This window comes from Fragaria vesca, linkage group LG3 (assembly GCF_000184155.1).
Source record: "Fragaria vesca subsp. vesca linkage group LG3, FraVesHawaii_1.0, whole genome shotgun sequence".
Lineage (NCBI taxonomy): Eukaryota > Viridiplantae > Streptophyta > Magnoliopsida > Rosales > Rosaceae > Fragaria > Fragaria vesca.
The window spans coordinates 17,738,375-17,753,356 of record NC_020493.1 but is presented as its reverse complement, the minus strand read 5'-3'; the positions used below and the strand labels follow the sequence as shown (position 1 = coordinate 17,753,356).

The following is a 14,982-nucleotide window of genomic DNA, read 5'->3' as shown; positions in this document are numbered from 1 at the left end:
GCCTAAACAAAGGTGGTTTAGGGTTTGATCCAAGGCGGAGGAAGGCGGTAACCCATTCTGGTTTCGACTTCTGTTTATTGGGGCGACAATGCTGATCGTCTAGCCAGCAGAGCAGGAAAGGTTTTCAGGCTTCTCCCATGGTGGAGGGAAGAGGACGGCCACCAAAACGGTGATGGCAAAGACTGTCACGTCGAAAGTTAATATGGCCAGTTTGGACAGTGAAAGATGGGCTGGGAGTTGAGCTTGTGGGCCAACTTCTCTTGCTGGCTACATGTTTGTTTCTGTAGTCCATTGGGCTAGGTTGTGGCCCAATTAATATTTTTCCCATCCTTATTTGGACTAGGTTGGTTTCTGTTGGTAGTTTATTTGTACACCCTTTGTCTTATTTCATCTCCTAGATGCAACCACACACTGTTTGTTTTCTCGAAATGTACTCCAATGGAGGTTCTAGGTGTCTGGAGATTCAAACAATGGTTGCATTTTAGGGACTAAGTAGAGCTTGGTTTTTGACATGAAAATTTGTTATAGATACAGTTATCAATCTTAACTTCCCACAACCACGTCTTTATATACACTTATATCTCTATTTTGTTTTGTTTGTTTATTTTGCTTCTTAATATAATAACCCTGAATTTAATCATTTAACTTAAATCTATTGAAGAAACACATTTTAGTGAAGCTTTTGATTGTTTGTCGTTATAGGAGTAGATATATCGCTTGACGTCCTACCTTGTTAAAAAAAAAACAAACAAACAAATAAACAAGGTTACTTGAAGTTGAAACCCAAAAGCCTTTTTATCGAGTCGGGCTTAGTCAGATTTGAGACAGTCCGTTACATTGGGTCTATAATTAGGCCCAATCCTAATTCAGCTGTAGCCCCTTTTGCAGTCCCATTGATGAAGAACCTTCCAACAGAAATCCACAAAAACGCTGAGCAAAAGCTCTAGCACATCATCCAGGCGTTTCGGTAATTCACTCTTCCTTTTTCTCTGTTTATCCTGCTCTCATTTCTCTGCTTCTAAAATTGGGTTTTGATTTCTTTAGCTAAAACAGAAAGCGTGGATGAATGTTCTTTTAGTTTTTCTATTTAATTTTGGTGCAAAGTGTTTTCTATCAAGTTTAGCAGAAACTGGAAAGTATGTAAATTTAATAGAATGGGTTGAAGATGATTTGATACACGATGCGATAATTTGTTGAAGATGATTTAAACTTCAACTGGGTCAATTTGTGCCCTCGGATGCACCCTTTATCTGACTATTTGTATGGTTACTAATTTACACTTAACTGGGAGAATTAAGAGATTGCATATTCTTGGTTTTCAAAATTTAAGAGTTATGAACCGTCAGTGTGCGAGCTTGCTAGTTTCTGTTATTGTATCATGGATAAGACACACCGGAGGCTGAGTTTTATTTGATCCTAAATGCTGTATTTTCACTGGTTGATGTATAGGTTCCATTGGATTTTGGACATTTCATACATTTGGTTCTTCGTTTAATGGTTTTCATTTGTCGTAATCTTTTCTTTTCAATTTCCATCCTTTGTACGTGGGGTTCAGTTAGCTGGAAAAAAAAACATGGGATGCATGTTCATGTTCAGTTGGGCAAGAAAACAAATACCGCATCTGTAAGCTGTTCTTTAGTACTAGCTGTATGAGATCCAACAGTTTTTCTACTTGGTCAAAATTATAGAGCTTGCCTTTTTGTTAGTTAATTTTATTTTGGGTATATGAATTTATGTTGGTTATAAACTTATATTTGTTTTTGACTAAAGAGTTGTATTAACTTTTATAGATGTGAATGTGATATTAATGAGAGTTTCCTGCTGTTATTACATCTGGAAGATGAAGTCCTTTTCTGACAAAAATCATTTTTGTATGACAACTGACAATCCAAATTCTTTTAGCCCATGCCTTGAGATATGGTATCAGACTATCAGTTAGTTTGTAGTTCTCAAAGACCGTACTCTATACCCATATCATTGAGGTAGATTCGAAAGTTTGATGGGCATCCCCATTTCACTGTGCTTTTGGATTGTGGGTCGTGGAGATCGATTCCATTTTTATTATTTTCTTTGTAATGCGTGATGCGTTTAGTTGAAGTATAAATTTGAAAATGATGCTACAGTTGCTTTCTGAACCAACATTATTTGGTTTGCTCACCTTGTTTGTGATAGGTCTGTCTTTAGATGATATGGAGAGACTGAATCCTAATATAGGGATAGACTTGATATTTTGTGCTGAATATTTATATCCATGTACTCATGTAAACTCAGAATTTTAGGTTTTCTCCTCTACCATGCATATATGCCTTTCACCTATGAGGAACTGGTCATTTATACTAAAGAAAGGCAATGATAGTGCATGGACAGAGAGATGCACTGACCATCTATTACTAATCTCTTTGTATGCTTCATTGTCCAGAAGTAAAGTATGTGGTATTATACTGAGGATAGTTCATAATTATAATTTATAAAAGGATATCCGTGTTTCATTTTCATTGCAAATTTATTTTCTTTTAGATTGGGTCCTTCTTTTAATAATTGAGCAAGCTTGACAGTTTCTTGCTTTCTCACTTATTTGTATTAATCATAGAATGTGTCACTAAGCAGGTTCGATATACATTAATCCAAAGAAATTTGGTTCTGATGTCTTCATGGCCTTTTGTGAAGTTTAATTTCCAAGTTTAGACTTTTGAGCTTGATAGTTGATATCAAGTGCTGGTGCTTTTAAGAAATATGGTTCAAATGTTTGTGTTATCAAAATTGCTCAGTTCTTTTTTATAGCTTGATACAGGTGTTGTGGTCCTATAAACGGTCTCAAATTGTTTCATATTCTTCAATACAATCCTTGTAGACATTTCTGATTTTTGGCAAGTATGAACTTTGGAAGCTCCATTTGTTGCCAGTCAGGAATTAATCAGGTGTGGAACTGAGTTATTCACACTTTGTCAAACTTCCATCAGAGGCCACCTTATGGTTCTGTGTGTTTAACCTGACTTTTTTGATATCCTATTAGATCAAGCCAACTGAAGCTGCTTTGTCACGCACGGTCGGCTTGTCAAATTCCAGAACTGCTCTCTCGCTGAAGGTAACATGCTTTGTTGTCATCTATCCTCATTGTTGTTGTCAAATTTACCACCTTTCTTGAATTTGGGAAATTTTCATTTGCAGTCTTCCTCATTTCTCTGCGTAAGGAATTCTTTACGTTATGTTGTGGGTTTAAACATGTTCGATCTGAAGTGCTGCCAGAAGCAAAGTAGACAAACTGTAATGGCTTCAAAAGCAATGGAGAAGTAGGTTTCCTCTCTCAGTCTTTGCAACTATAATCTCTGATTGTTAATGTTCAGTTCATTATGTAACACACTGTTTCTTCACTGAAATGCAGCAAATGCTTAGCTACGTTTTGTTTTGGTCAAACTGTTTTCTAACTATTACTAAGTATTATTTATGTAGGTATTGCTCTTTAGGTTGTTATAAAGCTTTTAAAAGAAGTCTTTTGCATTTAGTGTAGGAAAATAATCAAGAAGGCGGGAAGGAATGAGCACCACTTATGGAAGAAAAAAGACTCAGCTGGGTCTGGACAAAAGGCACTCAATCTTATTAGAATTGTTAGTCTCTTTCCACATCTTGAGACTTGTGTTATGTTCAAGTTTTTTAATCTTCTGAAACATATTGCTTCTAGTAGATTTTTGTTTTGTTTTTTTATAAGTTCCAAAATAATCAGAAAAAGTTATGATTCTGTTTCCAGTCCTTTGCTTCATTATAGTTGATACGACAGGTATCTGATCTTCCCAATGAGAAAGAGGCTATTTTTGGAGCATTGGATAAATGGACAGCTTGGGAGACAGAGTTCCCACTGATTGCAGCAGCTAAGGCTTTGAGAATTCTAAGGAGGACTTGTCAGTGGAGGCGTGTAATTCAAGTATGACACTTGCAGATTGTTTAAATTAGATTATAATGCATTCCTTAAGATAGTGGAAATTTCACCAATGAAATATTTACCTGTTCCATTGGGGACCTAATGCACTTGATTCCGATATGGTTGACAAGTAGCCTGGTTCATATTGAGACCTAATGCACTTGATTCCGATATGGTTGACAAGTAGCCTGGTTCATATTGAGACCTAACCCTTAAAGGCATGAATCTTCAAAAGTAAAATCCAACTTGACATGAAACAACAAAGGAGACTTGACATATAGATAGCTCTTGAAGGACGCCTTGTTAGGGATCTATATAGTTTATTAGCCTCCTGATTAGTTGCTGGGATCTCTTCTATTTTCTAATGAGTTTCATGTACAAGAAATATTAAAATGGTAACTTTTTAGACCAGAAGAAGCGTAACTCAATGATTTATGGACATGGAATAAATATTTATCTTGTATTAAGACACAAGGAAACTTATTTGTGGCTAATCCTTTGTGCTGGTCAGGTGGCAAAGTGGATGCTAAGCAAAGGTCAAGGAGCAACAATGGCAACATATGACACCCTTCTACTGGCATTTGATATGGATAATAGGCTAGATGAGGCTGAATCACTTTGGAACATGATTCTGCATACACATACACGCTCTATCTCAAAGCGGCTATTTTCTAGGATGATCTCTTTGTATGATCATCATGAAATGAAAACTAAGATAATAGAGGTAATAGTAAGAACTATTGCACTCCCTTCTTCTTTCATGATTATTTTGACACTGTTGAAACATATGGTGACATATGTTAAAGTATGTATATGAGATATCATCTTGATGCTAGGATTTAATCTCTTTGCTAGGATTTAATCTCTTTCTGATAAATCAGGTATTCGCAGATATGGAGGAGTTGAGTGTAAGACCAGATGAAGATACTGTCAGGAGAGTGGCACGTGCATTTCAGGAGTTTGGTCAAGAAGACAAGAGCAAACTTGTTTTGAGAAGATATGGGTGTAAATGGAAGTACATTCACTTCAAGGGTGAAAGGGTTAAAGTGAGAACTAATGCATGGGTTGAAGATGACATCCTAACCAATTGAAACTGCAGCAAAACCTGATCATGGTACCCACTCGGTGTGTTAAACCACGCTCATATATGTTCAGAGATGACAAGTTTTATATCTGAAGATAAATTACAATTTTCCCTTTCTATATCCCATAGAGCGCTATGAAGGTATGTACATACACTGGATAAGATCCACTCCTAAATCTAAAAATAGGTATCTGTTGTTAGATACAAGGATGTTGTGTAAATATAAATAACAATACATCAAAAGCTTGCCCTTGCTTACACCTTTTTCTAATACACTCTAATTTCGTTGGATTAATTGCTTGTGATACTTGATCTTTGTCGGTATTTAGTAGCCTGGTGTTTGATTGTAAGGCATAGAAACTTGTGGAGAAGGAGCCAAGGAGGTATAGTCGCTACTATGTGACCAGATGGATCTATGTTTTTAAGTTTTGAATTCACACTCTGATCCTGGGTGTCTTGGCTTGGCAGTTTTGTGCTTCTATCTAAAAAGTAGACTGCAAAGAAGTAAATGTGTTTCTTTAACCATTAATTTTCAAGTATATTATGATGTGCTTCTAATTTTTATGGATAATAACTTGTACGTCTGCCATGTATATGTGCTTTAACAATTTGTTTTCTCATTCAAAATTGTATTGAGAATACACCTGCAGCTATTGGATAGTTTGTTGTGTATGTCGCTCTAAGAAATAGCAAATGTTGTCTTTTGAGCATATGGAATGAGCCTTCCAGATTTGGCGGGTTACATAATATTCATGTGACCGAGTGGTTCAATTACAGAGTTGTTGTTTTACTTGTTTATGTGAATGTAAACCTCATGACAAACATTTTTATCTTGTGAATAAATGTTTAAATAATTAAGCCATCAATGAAAATTGTTCGACAATAGAACACATGAGATAATGGAGAAAACTAATATAATAGCTAATGAGTTTAATTGTCAATTAAACTGAGTCCGATATATAGAACACATGAGATAATGGAGAAAACTAATATAATAGCTAATGAGTTTAATTGTCACATAAACTGAGTCCGATATAATAGTTAAATGAGTTTAATAGGCATTCTCACTATCGTGATTAGATTTTTAAGTTTCTATATCATATTATTTTGATATGGTTCAATGTGAGCTTCCACATATGGTTGATGTGATAAAAGGAAGTAGTGATGAACTTAGTACTGTTATAGCAAATTTGTACTTATAATTAAGCATGCATTTGTATTGAAAAACCAGAACATCTAACTAGTATTTATGTAATAAGTAAATTCAACTTCACTAAATTATTTCCAGAATTTCCAGGTTCGGTTCTTGAATTTTTTATTTCTTGATGATTAAAATGCCGTAAATCGATTAATTCACTAATTACCAAACCAGATGATAGGCCCAATGATAAACCGAAAGATGAAAAGCCCGATGAATCCTGACTCGTGGGTTATGATTAGGCCCATCCCATTGCAGCTGTATCTCCATGTAACAAAGAGAGAAGAATCTCGAACGTCTGCAAATCAGCCAAGCCAAAGCCCTACTGCCGGTTCGGCGATTAATCGAGACGATTCGGTAATTCACTCTTCCCTGTTCTTTCTGTTTATCAAGCTCTCATTTCTCTCACGCTATATTTGGGTTTTTGATTTCGTTTAGTTAAAGAGAAACCTTGGATGAATGTACATCTGATTTACACTGCAACTGGGAGAATTAGTTGTAAATCGTTCCTATGCAACTGGGCTTTTGTTCTGCATCGATTCTATACCAATATTTGTGTATGTTGATATCCGTGTTGGTTTTTCGAGCTTTAAACACAGGATTGAACTTGTTGGGATGGTTCAAGAGATTGCATATTCTTGGTTTTCAAATTTTAAGAGTACTGAATTGTCGTAGTGTGGAAGCTTTGCTAGTTTCAGTTAAAGTTGACAAGTAATTAAGTATTGTCTTCGATGGATGAGACACGCCGGAGGATGAGTTTTGTTTACCATGATCCTCGTTCAAGTGGTATTGCATTTGACTCAATAATATACAGGTTCCGTTGGGTTTCAGACATTGCATACATTTGGTTCTTCATTCATGGTTTTCACTTATTTAATTTCAATATTTTGTGAGGTGCATGTTTATGTTGAAGTTGGACAAGAAAACATATACTGCATCTGAAAAACTATGCTTTACGACTAGCTGTTCCATCGGTGTTTTTACGTGGTCAAATTTATAGAGGTTGCGTTTGATAGCCTGAGTATATGCTTATTTTTTATTTTTTAATGAAGAGTTGTTGTAACTTTTTTGTTGATGTGAATGTGATCCTGAGGGGTTCTTATAAATGGAGTCCTTTCCTGACATTTTTGCACAATACAGCTGAGAATCCAAATTCTTTTAGCCCATGCCTTGGGCTCTCGTATAGTTTTTAGTTTTCAAAAAACTCTGTTTTATTACTCTCTTTTTTTTTATACAAACTCTCTTTTATTACTTTTTCAGTGAGGTAGATTGGCAAATTTGATGGGCATCCCCATTTTACTGTGGTTTTGGGTAGTGGAGATTTATTCCATTTTTTATACATTCTTTGACATTAGTGATGCTTTAGCAGAAGTATGATGCTAAAATTAATTTCTGAACCAACAGACTATGCTCTTTCGTATTGGGTTAAATCATAGCAGAGTCGGGGAGCAGGATCGGCTTACTCGCCTTGTGTATGATTAGTCTGTCTATAGATGATATGAGGAGGCTGAATCCTAGTATATGGACAAATTCGGGTTTAGAAGTGTTGAACTGCGGCAAATCACAACATTTGACACTTTTTGCTGAAATATTTATGTCCATGCAAGTGTGTAAACTCACAGTTTCTGTCAGACATTACATCCATGCATAAATACCTTCCACTTATGAGAAACTAGTCATGTTAGCGTAAAGAAAGAGGCAATAGTGGTCTTGAATGGAGAAATGCACTGACCATTGTTTGACTAGTTTGTCCGTATGCTTCATTATTCATTAGTGAAGTATGTGGTATGTCGTATTATCCTGAGAATAGTTCATAATTATAAAAGGACATATGTCCAGGTGTTTTTTTAAAATTTTACTTTTATATGCCTTTAGATTGTGTTCAGATCCTTGTTTCAATATTTGTGTGAGCCTGATACTTTCTTGCTTATTTGTGTCAATCACAGAATGGGTCGCAAAGCAGGTTCGATATACATTAATCCAAAGAAATTCGGTGCTTTTCACAAACCTTGCATGAAGGAAATGGTAACATTTCTCAGTTGCTTGGCTCTTAACAGCAACTGTGACGAGAAGTGTGTAAGGCAGAAGGAGCTTTTGAGTACCTGCATGGATTCTCAGGTACATTTTAGATGTCCTGTGTTGTGTGTTCTGCATTAGGCTTAAATGTGTCCCTTTCTGCAATTATCAAATATTTTTCCTAGACTTTTGCTAAAATGTCTGGCCCTTTGTTACAGAGCAACAAAAACAAATCAATGGGAAGCATTAATTACCACTTGCAGAGGCTGAGCAGGGGAAGGAAGTAGTTTGTGTGTTAGAAGAGAACGACTTAAAATTAGGGCCTGATTCTTCTGGGTGGCAGATGGTAAGGTAGGGAAAGCTGTTCTATTGTTGCACCTTAGAATTTTCACACATAATTCTCCATTTTGATCTTAGTGTTTAAGCTTTGAGAAATTATGGATGTATAATTTTGAGCAATTCTCTTGTAGTTCAAGGATATTTCAACAAGTTTGTTTTATATGTAAACCGGTTGACTCGGGAAAGTTGAGTTCTTGATTTTTATGGTCACTTGAACTGGTTAGTCCTCTATTTCAAGAAACATAATATCTGTAAGAAAAGCTTAGAGATACCGAATTGTAATTTATGATAATAATACCAACATACAGGCAGCAAATTCTGACGAACACCAAGCACAATCCAGTATGTTGACTGTGTTTCTGCTGAGAATGCTAGCCGATTTAACATATGCTGGTTAGGGTTCTTGCTGTGCTTTGTTTTTATGTTTTTGTTTGTTTTTTTTTTTTCACAATAAAGGTTTCTTCTCATACCTCATTACCTGATTTACCTCGATCAAATCCAAGCAAAATAATTAATAGGATATCCAAGATTATAGAATGTAATGAGCAACCACATAAATAATTCATGTCACTTGCAATTACATCTCAGAACAAATTAAAACTGAATTTCTGAAAAACAAAAAAGAAATAAAATATCTGAATTCTTCTTAAGCAGCACTACGAACTTCAACTTCAGACATAGCACCACCACTCTTATGAGTCCTACCCCATCTCAGTAGTCTTCTTAATAATGGGGTTGCAGATGTCTTCAAGTTTAGCCAACTGGTCCTCATATTCATGACATTCAGCATCTTCGTTCCCCTCAAGCCACCAAATGGCATTATCAACTGCTGTTAGGATTTTTTTCTTGGCCGTTCCACTGAGCTTCAGCTCCTCTGAGGGCTCAGAAACTTTTTCCCTCATATGATATGCATAGTTTTCCAATGCATACATCTCGTCCTCCAACTTGTAAAGGTCCGTGGGGGGGGGGGGGGGGGGGGGCCTTTTGTATCTGAGGATAGCAATGACTTATGTTATCCCAGAATCACAGGATACGAGTTTGTAGAAAGTAAATTGCAGCAAATAAAGAAACAACACAAGGATGTTTTTTACTCGCAGAAACCCTGAATGCAGGGAGAAAAACTGCGTGTCTCTAACTCTTGAGAGACAAAAACTTCCACTAAGTTGAAGTAACTTCTTACAAGAATAATAGTTCTAGTGATACACTACCACAGTGCTATCCTTCCTAGTCCCGAACTAGTCTAGACCTATTCCCTCTCTTGTTTCTAAGTTCTTACAACATGAGATACTTTTCGAAGCCTTGTTCATGAATTCAGCTAACCACTAGCAGATTCAACCTTGAACGCTTCTTGGGTTGGTTGCACTACACATCCCTCATGGTATGCAACATGATATGAGTTGATGAAAGAAGTTTTGAGTTCAAGCTCTAAGGTTTACAGTCATGAAGAAGATTTAGAGCAGCATGAACAATGCAAGCTAAAAACTAGACTCAACAAAGAAAACGCAATAAGGCTGTTTTCCACAACCATTGAGCAAAGCCAAAGCTATAGATATATATAGGCCAACAAGGCATCAAAGATGATGCAAGCTGACCTCAACATGTTTCAGAAAGGTTTGGACAGAAGTGTTTGGCTCCCATACTGAAAGTGATGTGTCCAAACACAGAGATGACACAAGCAATCTCAATAAGACAAATAACCCTTTCCTAAAACATGAATGATTCAAAACAGGGAGCAAAGAGGTTTCAAACCCTCTTACTCAGTCCATTAGTGGACCTTGACACAGCCGATAGCGACTGGTCTTTGAATCACACAGGGACCAGTTATACATAGGATAACGTATCATGAAATCCCAACTGGAGCCTTGAGCATCAAACCATTTGGTCACGGGTTGGCATAACAAAAGATCTCAACCCTTTGACTGGTTTGAGCGCTAAGGCACTTCCCACAAACTCAGTTGTCCATTTGAATTTGAAAGACTTATTAAACTAATATAACAGACTTTGAAACTCAGGACAGCAGAAGACTCAGTACTATGATAGCAAGCGAAGCTGCTAACCTCTGTGAAAAACAGTGATATGCAGATGCATGTTTTACCTGAAACCATAAGGGATATTAGCGCCACTTGTTCTTGATCAAATAACATTATCTCAAAGTGTTTTGCAGGATAAAAGGATTGCCAACTATCCTTATACATTCAATCTCCCCCTTTGGCATTCCTTCACAAAACACTTCATTTGTAGGGAAAATAACCTACAGAAAACAACTTCAAGAACAAGTGAAGAATCACAGCAACTACAACTGAGTCATTAGCACACTAACACTGAGAATTTACTATTGCATTAAACAGTCATAAAACATTGTATTGAACAGCCATAAAAACCAACAATGTCTTACAAACATAAACCAGCAACCAGCAATTCCTACAACTAATTCTCCCCCTTTTTGGCAAGGAATACCAAAGGGAAACAGAGAATAAAATATCTGAGAGGTTTTAAAAGAAATAGAAACCTACAATGGAAAACAAGAAATAAGGGAAGTACACACCATTAGACACCATGAGACAACAAAAACAAGAAGATCACACAGCTTCTTCTGACTCCTCAGCTGAGGCGTCAGAGGACTCCCCAGAACTAGAGCTGGAAGAAGGGGTAGACGAGGCTCCATCCCCACCAGAAGTGTTAGCAGGAGGCGCATGTGTCCCCATAGATTCCTTCAGTTCATTTCGCAGGGCCTCAAACTGAGCAGTAAAAGAAGCTTGCAGAGTAGCAACAGCATTTGAAACTTGACGCTTGATCTCTTGCTTTAGCAGGGTCTGCTCTAATGATTCCACATACACATCAGACTGGCTCTTCGATTTTGCCAAGGATAACTTGTCGACCGGAGCAGCCTCATTCTCAGGAGCCATGACATCAGTATCAAGGACATGTACACCAGTATCTAAACAGAGTTTGGTGATGACAGCAAGGAAGACAAGAGAGCTATTCTCACGAAGAGATGTGCCCGCACCCCTGATGGCTTTGTAAATGAAATACTCAGCAGGAAAACGAGGCTTGGAAGGGCTAGAAATCAGATATTTAATCAAGGCAGCCTGTTGGTGAGTGATTTTGCCTGTGTTGGAGGTGGGAGTCAAAAGAGAGTGAACCACGAAGCCTAAAAACTTGCACAACTCAGACATGAATTGACTGGAAAGATGAGAAGCAGTGAGCTCTGGCTGAGGAAAAGTGGACTGATAAAGTGCTCCTCCTAACTCAAGAAGAGAGACAGATTTGATGTAATCCAAAACCAGTTTGACTGAGTTGGGTAATGTGGCAGGGAGAGACAGGCTAGATCGAATCCTAGGAGGAGAAATGTCAACATCCTTACCCCTAACCTTGACAACAATGGGGCGTTGAGATTGAATTTTCACCTTTTCAGGTGCATTCTGAGGGAAATTGGCATAAAATTCTTGAACCTAAGTCCTATTGACCCTATGGAAGGATGTCAGAACCTGATCCCAACCCCAATGAACAGCTAATTTCTTAACTTCAGGATGCAGAGAATCAAAAGCGATAGGTCTCTCAAACACTATTCTCTTAGTAACAATAGAAGTACAGAAATAATCTCGACTCTCCTCAGATTGAAAGTGAGAAAGAGGAGGACCAGAGGAGTGGGATACCTCAGCAGATCTCTTCTTGGGAGGCATGGTGGACTGGGGAGGCCTGGTGCCATCCATGGGACCCTTGCCTTTGTCAACCAAATTCCGAGGACCAGAACGAGAAGGCTTAGCACTGGAGGAGGGCTTGGTAGGAGCCTTGGAGGGAGGAGGTCGCCTAGACACCGGAGACCCAGAAGCAGGGACCCCCGAGGAGGTCTCAACCGGAGCTGGAGCACCAGTTGGTGCAGAGGGCGCCTGAGGAGCAGAGGATGATCTGGTAACCCTACGATTGGAGGTGCACCGCTTGGATTTGGGATCAGGGGCTGGGACAGGTACCTCGGTCCATACACCCTCAGAAGAAAGAGAGGGAGATCTAATTGGAGACCTAACCGGAGAGGGTGAAGGGAAGGAACTGCCACAGATGGTCCACCACCGCCGGATAGAGATGGCTTAGCGAGGCCTCTTACCTAGAGTGGGAGGAGAAACTGGGTCTCTTAGAGCTTCAAGCTTGTCTGCTATGGAGGGACCGCCAGGGGTAGCAGTAAGCCGAAGAGATTGACCTCCATAGATAGGCACTTCAGCCTGGATGGGAAGCAGGTTTAGGGGTTCCTCCCCAAAATTGACAAAATTTGGCCCAACAGGCTTGTTCGACATTTTTGGCTGAGAGAGCTTTGGATTGAGAGAACGCAGAACAGAGAAGGAGATGAGAAGAAGAAGAGTGGGTTTCGGAAAGAAAAAAGAGAAGAGAGAAAGACAGGTTTTAAGAAAGAGAGAGTGAGAGCGGAAGCGTTGGACACGATCAGAGTGTCTTGAAAACTGTCAAGCCCACTAATCCCAACTGCTCAAAACGGCTATAATAATTAAATATCCAAGACCATGCAATGATGATGCTTTGAGACGTGGCAAAACACCACCGTTTAGAGTGACCAATGAAAACCCCTGGAAGTAACCACGTAAGCACATGCAAACAAAACAGAAACCAAGAATAAAACTACTCAAGCCTATACTCCCCCTAAGAGTGTGCATATGAAAAAGCAAAAAATCGTTTGTTTCTGAGGAACACTCTTTAGAGAAAAGGACTGCACAAACAAGCTTAAGGAAAATGACCATTCAATTTGCATCCTTAGTTTTTGAAGTCAGTTTAAGCATAGACTCACAAGGTGACATATCATAACAAACAAACAAACCTTGATCAAACAAAAGCAAATCACATAGGTTTGTGATAGTGACAAGTCCCAGTGGTCTCTATTTTTTTTATTTGCAGCACTTTAGAGTGAGTGTGGGAGTGAGATAATAACCACATGGTGCTTAAAAAGCTTGAGGGCATCAACTAAGTATTTATTGCCAACGTGAGCTATGTCATACTGGGATATCATCTAGTCCTTCCATCCTTATCTCTCCAGAAAAAACTTTTATCCATGAATTTATTTGGTCCAACATTAATATCACAGCCTTAACTGAGAAATCGTCCTCATAGGTTCAAGTAGCAGAAAATGTGTCATTGCTTCACAAGATCAGTTGACCTTGGACAATATGTGTAACAAGGACACTCATATAGACACATCATCCGAACCCATCGAAGGATAGAATACATCTCAGAAATCCCCACTGCATAACAAGACAAGTGGAGGACTAGCTGATTCAAGAAGTCATTTGTGATTGTCAATCTAAATTTTTTCTCAACTTTGTTCTAACCAGAACGTCCTAATTCTTAAACCAAATCTCGTTTCTTCCCACCCTTATATCGTTCATCACGACCAAGGAATGTGTACTTAGAGATTAGCCTAGATCATTGAGTTCTGTGAACCTCAATCTTCAAACCAACCTCGTTTCTGCTCACCCTTAAATTGTTCACCACAACCAAGGAATGTTTACTTTGAGATTAGTTTGGAAAGCAAACTCCCCCTTAGTATGAACTCTTATCTCAAGTATATAGCCCAAGCTTTAGTGCAACCAAAGTGATCAGTAATAGTGCACATAAGAATACTGCAGATTTGCAATAAAGGTCAGACCACATACGACAATATCTGAACATGTACACACACCTATGTGAAGAGTAAGACTGAAACAAGGAAAGGAAGTACAATTAGTCACCTAGGTCAAGTTCAGAAACTGACTAAGGATACCAAGAAGGTCCTCTATTCCTGAACCTGTAAAGAGGAACTGAAAACAAAAAAAACACATTTTTTTTAAAAGAAATCAGAACATATATACACCAACAAAACACACACACTAGCAGGGGAAGTGTTTACTTGTTGTCACACAATCCTATGGCCTTGCACAAACTCAAATGCCTAGCATTGTCAAGTGGTTTAGTGAACAAATCAGCTAATTGCTTTTCAGTTGGAATGAAAGTAAGCTCAAGCAGTTTCTCTTCAACCAAGCCACGAATGAAGTGATATCTTATCTCTATATGCTTGGTCCTAGAATGCAACACTAGATTCTTTGAGATGTTTATGGCAGAGGTATTATCACAGAATAGAGATAACGTACCTTGCTGGAAACCATAGTCTGCAAGCATCTGCTTCATCCACATGAGTTGTGTGCAACAACTACCAGCTGCTACATACTCAGCTTGAGCAGTAGAGAGGGAGGTACAATTTTGCTTCTTGCTATGCCATGGAACAAGATTGTTGCCTACAAAGAAGCAGCCACCGGAAGTGCTTTTTCTGTCATTTGCATCTCTAGCCCAGTCCGAGTCAGTGTATCCTGCAATCTCAACATTAGTGTCGAAAGTGTACTTAATTCCATGATCCAGAGTTCCAGCAACATATCGGATTATGCGCTTTACTGC

At 38.3% G+C, this 14,982-nt stretch overlaps 2 protein-coding genes and 1 pseudogene across 2 annotated transcripts; 2 read left to right on the top strand and 1 right to left on the bottom strand.

The window, feature by feature from the left end:
• Nucleotides 1-854: 854 nt before the first annotated feature.
• Nucleotides 855-5,269, top strand: LOC101291320 (pentatricopeptide repeat-containing protein At4g18975, chloroplastic-like). Its single transcript, XM_004294520.1, has 8 exons — nt 855-967; nt 2,782-2,918; nt 3,014-3,085; nt 3,169-3,290; nt 3,509-3,605; nt 3,776-3,919; nt 4,428-4,640; nt 4,798-5,269. The coding sequence occupies exons 2-8, from the start codon at nt 2,874-2,876 to the stop codon at nt 5,005-5,007; spliced, it is 903 nt and encodes a 300-aa protein (XP_004294568.1). The 5' UTR covers nt 855-967; nt 2,782-2,873; the 3' UTR covers nt 5,008-5,269.
• A 1,206-nt stretch (nt 5,270-6,475) lies between these two features.
• Nucleotides 6,476-9,170, top strand: LOC101291031. Its single transcript, XM_004294519.1, has 3 exons — nt 6,476-6,555; nt 8,145-8,316; nt 8,433-9,170. The coding sequence occupies exons 2-3, from the start codon at nt 8,146-8,148 to the stop codon at nt 8,499-8,501; spliced, it is 240 nt and encodes a 79-aa protein (XP_004294567.1). The 5' UTR covers nt 6,476-6,555; nt 8,145; the 3' UTR covers nt 8,502-9,170.
• An 84-nt stretch (nt 9,171-9,254) lies between these two features.
• The window catches only part of LOC101292292, a 13,663-nt pseudogene continuing 7,935 nt past the window's right edge, over nt 9,255-14,982 (bottom strand).

Bases quoted from the DNA above. Each gene is read 5' to 3' on its own strand.
- LOC101291320 (XM_004294520.1), top strand. From the start codon at position 2,874: ATGAACTTTGGAAGCTCCATTTGTTGCCAGTCAGGAATTAATCAG. The intron at 3,086-3,168 runs GTAACATGCTTT...TTTCATTTGCAG, and splicing joins GAACTGCTCTCTCGCTGAAG to TCTTCCTCATTTCTCTGCGT. The intron at 3,920-4,427 runs GTATGACACTTG...TGTGCTGGTCAG, and splicing joins AGTGGAGGCGTGTAATTCAA to GTGGCAAAGTGGATGCTAAG.
- LOC101291031 (XM_004294519.1), top strand. From the start codon at position 8,146: ATGGGTCGCAAAGCAGGTTCGATATACATTAATCCAAAGAAATTCGGT. The intron at 8,317-8,432 runs GTACATTTTAGA...CCTTTGTTACAG, and splicing joins GTACCTGCATGGATTCTCAG to AGCAACAAAAACAAATCAAT.